Raw genomic sequence first — 7,500 nt, 5'->3', positions numbered from 1 at the left:
CAGTTGCAGGACAGTCTGGCCGTGCTCCTGTGTAATGTAAGGTTAGTGAAAGTGCGTGGGGTCCAGTCTCAAGCCCGGGTGCTGTGTGCTGTCAATCAAACCAAGATGGAGCCTTTAGCTCCGCCCCCCGGAGCCCAACCTGGAGACAGGGTCACCTTCCAGAACTACCCAGGTAAAAATAACAAAGTCTGACAGTCCAGATACACGTAGTGGGTCAGAACAGGGTGACTCTGCTCATGACTTTATGGCATTTCATTAATGAAGGAATTGAATCAGGTGTGTTTGACAAGAGTTTATCTGACCACGGATAAAAACACTTTTAAACGAAAACGTACACTTTTCATCTTTCATAATTGCTATAACATTATATGTCATTATGTTTTGTTATTTTGTCAAGGAAAATGGCTTTTTAAAATGTTGCCGCTACTCAAAATGTCACTGTAGGCCGTGTTAATAACAAGGAGCCATCTGTTTGTGGGGTGTTTCTAACCACTCCGCTCTTACAGGTGAAGCAGAGCGAGAACTCAACCCCAAGCAGCGTGTTTGGGAACGCCTACTGCCCGACTTGCACACAGACAGCAGGGGTGTGGCCACTTATAGGGGTGTGGCTTTCGAGGTGAGGGGGAAGGGCCTCTGCCGAGCCCCTACAATCATCGATGGAGGCATCAAGTAGAAGAGGAGTAGTTTCCGTCATCCAGGACCTGTGCCGGGTTCTGTGCCCAAAACCATCAGGGTCCAGAACCGGTACCAAATCAAACAACTGAACTATACTAATACACACAATAAAATGCAAAAAATATTGCTTCAAAAGTTGCTGCAAAAGTTGCTTATTTTTGTAGGCTCTATCCAAACCACTTACCTGCTCTGACTCTGGGCGGCTACTGAGATATCAAACTGTCACCTTTACACTTGTTTATAGGAGACTCTAATGCGACCTTTGAGAAGGTACCGTTACATAATTCCTTAATGTTCCTATCATGTATTTTGACATTAACAATAATCTTTGCAGGGAAGTTCAGTTTGCTGACTTCACTAGAGTTCATTTATCGGTGCCAGGGGGCGCCAAAGAGACGGATCAGAAAGCCGCTTTGAGAACGATTTGATAGGCACTTCTAGTGCAAGTCCAAGGTTTATACCTAGAAAGGGGATTAGGGGAGATTTCGGTGGTCAGTGTGAATTTAATGGATGGGGGTGTTTGGAAGAGTTTGACAGCAAGGAATATTAAGGTGGTGGACACTAAACGATGGAAGAAATACTTACATTCAAATCGTCAAACCCCTAAACCTGTTTTACGATGCCCGAGTCCTGCTTAACGCCATTCTCCACCCTCCACTGCAGGCGAAAGCGACACGATGTGAGCGCATGCGTGTTGACTCATGTGACGTCAGCACTGCCCGTGCAAGCCTAACACATCCGATCTGCCACTCAAACCCTTTTTACCAGTTTAGGGTTTTTTCATGACTTCCTTTTCCTCTAAGTGAACTTGTTTACTGTCAAATATCCCATTATAATGTAGTCATCTTTAGCAATAAGACGCGTTCGTAACGCTATAACCACAATGACATATACTACCGCGTTTGTTATAACCATGTTCGCATATAACACCACGTTTATAACGTTATAACCATGTTCGCATATACCACCACGTTTATAATGCTATAACCATGAGTAACCCCTCTCTAAAGGCACCCTAATGAGATTATAATTTATGAGATAACATCTCAGAAATTACATGTTCGCTCAATGTAAGTTAGTGCGGTGCCTCCAAAAATGAACCTACTGCTACTATGTGGATATTGTCACAGCACGCGCCCCTTCCGCTGGTCACGTGGTATCGCCCGCTGCGCGCAGTGGGAGTTCTTCGTTAACTGTATCGTTTGTAGCCACGCCCACATTGTTAAGCGCATAGTGGTAGCCACGCCTACATTGTTAAGCGCACCGCGGTAACCACGCCCACATTGTTAAGCGCATATCGGTAACCACGCCCACATTGTTAAGCGCACACCGGTAACCACGCCCACCGTGTAAGCGCACACCGGTAACCACGCCCACCGTGTAAGCGCACACCGGTAACCACGCCCACCGTGTAAGCGCACACCGGTAACCACGCCCACGGTGTTAAGCGCACAGGTGCATCGGTTTAGTGGTGGCACGTTTGTAGTTATTTAAACGTCAGTTTATGTGTGATTGTGTAACATTTCCAGTCGGAACAGGCGAGAGGCAGAATGCATGTGCAGGGGGCAGTTTATTAACGGAGGCAACACAATCACTGAGGGCAAAATAACTGGGGCACGGAGGAAACACTGGGGCAAATTGATACAGTACACGGAGCGTAACATAACAGAAATAACAGAAAACAAACCACAAAATAACTACGTGCTCAGTGCCTCTACCGAATATTGTGGAGCTACTCCTTCCGCACCTCAATAAGCAGGAAAAAACAACTCAAACGTGCAAGGAAAATACACCCTGTTAGACCTGAAAAACTGACGGAAAGTTACAGTTTGGGCCTTTATACTGCCTATAGTAAGTCTCAGACATCCGATTGCTCGACTTGGTGAAAGGCTGGAAGTACCGACAAGAAAACTAGCGAGAAACTCGAAAATGATTCTGGGAAGTCGAATATTTACTTCTCAGTACAATAACAATAATGAGTCGCTTTGGATAAAAACGTCAGCTAAATGTACTGTAATTAAAAAAAAAAATACACTAACGGTGAGCGCTAAGCTGGCGGATGCATGTGCGGAGAAGAGCGAGATTTCTTGGGGGCAAATCCAGAGTCAGAGTCGTTAAAGCAGCGCAGGGTCACAGAGCCAATACGGAGAATCTTACAATACACGATAACAACAAGAGCTACGATAATAAAGCCAGGAAACACAAACCGGGAAAGCAGGCTAGAACAGAGACTAAGGAGAAACATACGGAGGTAGAAAAACAAAACGACTAGAAACAACCAATACAGTCTAACACATAAACGCAGCCATTCAAATAACGAACAGGCAAAACCCAGAGAACACGACAGGGTTTAAATACACGAACTTAACCAGACTACAAACGAGGGACAGGTGTGGAAAATCAAACGAGGGGCAGAGAAAACCAAACTACGGCATGGAACTAAAATACACAAGACATCGAAAACACGGAACATGGAAGATGGGAGGGACTAACCGTGACAGACACAGACCTGACTACAGCTGATTACAACTGACTACAGCTGACTGATTCATCTAACCCAAATGTTTTAAAGCATCTCTTGATCTGTTCTGGCCATACAAAGTTACTACACCACGTTTGTGGCAGGTGTTACACAGACAACTCCCCAGAAGGTTTTGCTGTAGGCCAGTGTTGTTTAACGAGAGGTTATGGCAGTGCCTTCGTATCGTAAATAAGCTCTGCGTTGCCCCGTGGGTTCAGTCACATCTGAGTGCATTTGTTGGAGTTCTCATTTTTAAAAACAGATTCTTTACGTCTGATGAGGGTCACAAGGACAGTCCTCCTGGTCTAATGTTTGCGCTCATGGAAATGCGAGAACAAAACTCGAGGAGTCACAGAGTGGGTAAAAGGCTGAGCAGGTAATGCACACAACTAGCGTACACAACTGGCCTTTAATTCACTGTCTGCTAATAGGGCAGCTGTAAAAATCCATAAAACCGAAGAGCGGTCCTGATATGAAACCAGGTAGGTATCCGTGTGAATACCACCATTGTGGAGAATGCCTGAATGAAAAAAACCCTTTGCTTCTTTCTGATGCAAATAAATCTGAAGGATTTGATCATGCCGTTATCTGGAACTGCTCACAATAAAAGCCAGACTTAGAAAACGGACCTGGTTCAAAACACTGTACAACATGGTCATTCAGCCGCACAGACTAAAATGTTAAATGCCAAATAAGTGTAGAATTTGATGCTTTTCATATGAAAGTTCTGGAGTTTAGCCTGAGACTCATCTGTAGATGAGATACCTCTGGTTATGCAGCATCACCTGGTGGAGGGCGGGTGGGTGTCTCTTCATGACCAGGGCCCCGGGCCCTGGGACTCTGATGGGGATGCCTGAACTGTATGTTTGTATGCTGACAGCGGCCCCATTTTCCATGGTGCACTGATAACCATCCACTGTGGGCTCTATGGCACAGTGTGTAGTGTGTGCCTCTCACCAGAGTTCATTTACACTAACACAGACCAGATCGCTCGGAGAGCCGTGTGTACCTGTGTGTGAAACCCGGTTAAACCGTAGTAAAAGAGAAATTCTCAAAGCATCTCCCAGGCATTATTAAGCATTCACCGAGACGATGAGATCTAAATTGCACTATCTGAGATCTGCTATGCACCCTGGGGGAGTGGGGTCAGAGAGCAGTCCATGAAGCCACAGCACCATGTCACCAGGACACTTTTGCCTATATATGGTCATCAAATCATCATCTCCTGAGTGGAATAGACAGACGACAGAATGCAAAGAACTCTTGGAATACATGTGGGCTCGCTGTCATCTCTGTTCAACCTTCAGACACTTTCTCATCACCCCCTTCACTCGTCACCTCCTTCACCCATCACCCCCTTCACTCGTCACCCCCTTCACCCCCTTCACTCGTCACCCCCTTCACCTCCTTCACCCGTCACCTCCTTCACCCGTCACCCCTTCACTCGTCACCCCCTTCACCCGTCACCCCCTTCACCCCCTTCACCCCCTTCACCCGTCACCCCCTTCACCCCCTTCACTCGTCACCTCCTTCACCCGTCACCCCCGTCACCCCCTTCACTCGTCACCTCCTTCACCCGTCACCCCCGTCACCCCCGTCACCCCCTTCACCCGTCACCCCCTTCACTCGTCACCCCCTTCACTTGTCACCCCCTTCACCCGTCACCCCCTTCACTCGTCACCCCCTTCACCCGTCACCCCCTTCACCCGTCACCCCCGTCACCCGCTTCACCCCGTCACCCCCTTCACCCCCTTCACTCGTCACCTCCTTCACCCGTCACCCCCTTCACCCCCTTCACCCCCTTCACTCGTCACCCCTTCACCCGTCACCCCCTTCACCCCCTTCACCCGTCACCCCCTTCACCCGTCACCCCTTCACCCCCTTCACTCGTCACCCCCGTCACCCCCTTCACCCGTCACCCCCGTCACCCCGTCACCCCCTTCACTCGTCACCCCTTCACCCGTCACCCCCTTCACCCCCTTTACTCGTCACCTCCTTCACCCGTCACCCCCGTCACCCCCTTCACCCCCTTCACTCGTCACCCCTTCACCCGTCACCCCCTTCACCCCCTTCACCCCCTTTACTCGTCACCTCCTTCACCCGTCACCCCCGTCACCCCCTTCACCCCCTTCACCCGTCACCTCCTTCACCCGTCACCCCCTTCACCCCCTTCACCCGTCACCCCCTTCACCCGTCACCCCCTTCACCCGACACCCCCTTCACCCGACACCCCCTTCACCCGACACCTCCTTCACCCGACACCTCCTTTCTTTCGCACTCCTCTCTTCTTCAAATCCAATATATATAACACTCAGTACATCCAATATATATATATTCAAAGTTCAAAGTTCAATACTTCAAAGTTCCTGGCAGGTGCGTAGTGCAGCTGCAGTATGGCGTGTGTATCCAGGCTGGTGATGGTGTGTGTGAGCCTGTGGTGTCTGTGGCCTGCAGCTCAGGCTGGAGGTGCAGAGGCAGCGCTGGAACAGCTCCACCCGGTGGCTGTCTTTGTTCTGCAGGGGGGCGGAGCAGGCCTCGCCCTTTCGAGGCTCCGCCTTACACACACGGGTCCACAGGTGCCGTGCACAGCAGTGTGCTGGAGAACAGTCCTCTGAACGTACACACTGAGACCCGGCTGCAGCTGAAGCACGCACACACACACACACACACACACACACACACACCAGCCATCAGACACGCGCACACACACACACACACACACACACCAGCCATCAGACACGCACACGCACGCACAGGCACACAAATGCATGCATACACACAAACACATGCATGCACACACCATCCATTATAGATACACAGGTGTGCATACACACACACAAACACACACAATCAGCCTTTTTACACAAACACACATATGCATGCTCACACATCAGCCATTGCCCACACAAACACTCATATGCCATCAGCAAACACACACACACACATCAGCTGTGTAACACACCTCATCCACTGCTTATATAATATACACCTCACCATTTCACACAAATTTCTACTTAACAATTCCACAACGTGCAACTACACACACAATTACCTAATGACTATACCATTTAGCTGTCTCACACACACACACACACACACACACACACACACACACACACACCTTTGTGTAATCTGCTGGATGTTTTCTTTAGCTTGTGCTGTCTAGCACTGCTGGTAAACTGGTTCTTTACTCCTGGCATTCGCTGAGTCCATTTGGTACACGCATCTGTAATGGAGAGACACAGAGTGAGAGCAAGAGATAGAGAGACAAAGAGAAAGAAGAGAGAGAGAGAGAGAGAGAGAGAGAGAGAGAGGTACAACTCATTACAATAGAGAGAGAGAGAGAGAGAGAGAGAGAGAGGTACAACTCATTACAATAGAGAGAGAAAGAGAGAGAGATGTACAACTCATTATAATAGAGAGAGAGAGAGAGAGAGGTACAACTCATTACAATAGAGAGAGAGAGAGGTACAACTCACTACAATAGAGAGAGAGACAGAGAGAGAACATCAGTTTTAGGAATGTATTGAATTAGAACGAATTAAAGTTGGAACCAAAGGTCGAGGTTTCATCATGCACCACCTGACTCTGACCTCATTACATCATTACCTCATTACTTAGATCAGAATATTAGTGCAGTTCTGCACTAAAGGCCTGTACCCCAGGTAGAGCTGCAGGTAGAGCTGCAGGTAGAGCTGCAGGTGAAGTGTGCAGCTCTAGCACACACACGGAGGAGCTGGAGGAACTTTCCTACACTGTTAGCACATAGCAAAGACTAAACATACATTTGTGGTAGCGACACTATCCTGGCATTATCGAACAGCAGTACCTGTAGCACCATATTACTAACTCTCACATGCTGCTTTAGTTTATGGTTACATCTTTAAAAGCACCATTTACTTACAGTTATGACAGTGGTTTCCAGGACAGCACATGCTGTCCCTATAGCAACGTCTCCCCCTCCTTCTACAGCGTGAGCACCGTGAGGGAGCGTGCCTGGGGGCATAGCAATACAGCCCAGTACCACATTCTCTGTCTGAGGTACAGGAGTGTGCCTATGCACACACACACACACACACACACACACACACACACACACACGAACATACATACATTAGAAATAATATTAAAAATTCTAACACCACACACACACACACACACACACACACACACACACAACGTGGTGGAAACGCCTTACGGACGTGGTATACGCGAGCATTTGGATAGAAACACTCTACTTGTAACATGCTGGCCCGAGTGCCACAGGGCGTGGAGCAGGACGCACAGACTCTCTCGGCAAAGAC

The 7,500-nt window shown here is 48.5% G+C and overlaps 1 protein-coding gene across 1 annotated transcript in view; it reads left to right on the top strand.

Annotated features, from left to right (window-relative positions):
- The window catches only part of aimp1b (aminoacyl tRNA synthetase complex interacting multifunctional protein 1b), a 5,934-nt gene extending 5,121 nt beyond the window's left edge, over positions 1-813 (top strand). Inside the window, exons 6-7 of the mRNA XM_035521160.1 lie at positions 4-172; positions 507-813. Coding sequence (XP_035377053.1) covers positions 4-172; positions 507-673 — 336 coding nt within the window. The 3' untranslated portion in view covers positions 674-813. The remainder of the gene's footprint in view (positions 1-3; positions 173-506) is intronic.
- Positions 814-7,500: the final 6,687 nt, after the last annotated feature.

This window comes from Electrophorus electricus, chromosome 22 (assembly GCF_013358815.1).
Source record: "Electrophorus electricus isolate fEleEle1 chromosome 22, fEleEle1.pri, whole genome shotgun sequence".
Lineage (NCBI taxonomy): Eukaryota > Metazoa > Chordata > Actinopteri > Gymnotiformes > Gymnotidae > Electrophorus > Electrophorus electricus.
Note: the sequence above shows the minus strand (reverse complement) of the source record. Positions and strands in the feature narration are given on the sequence as shown.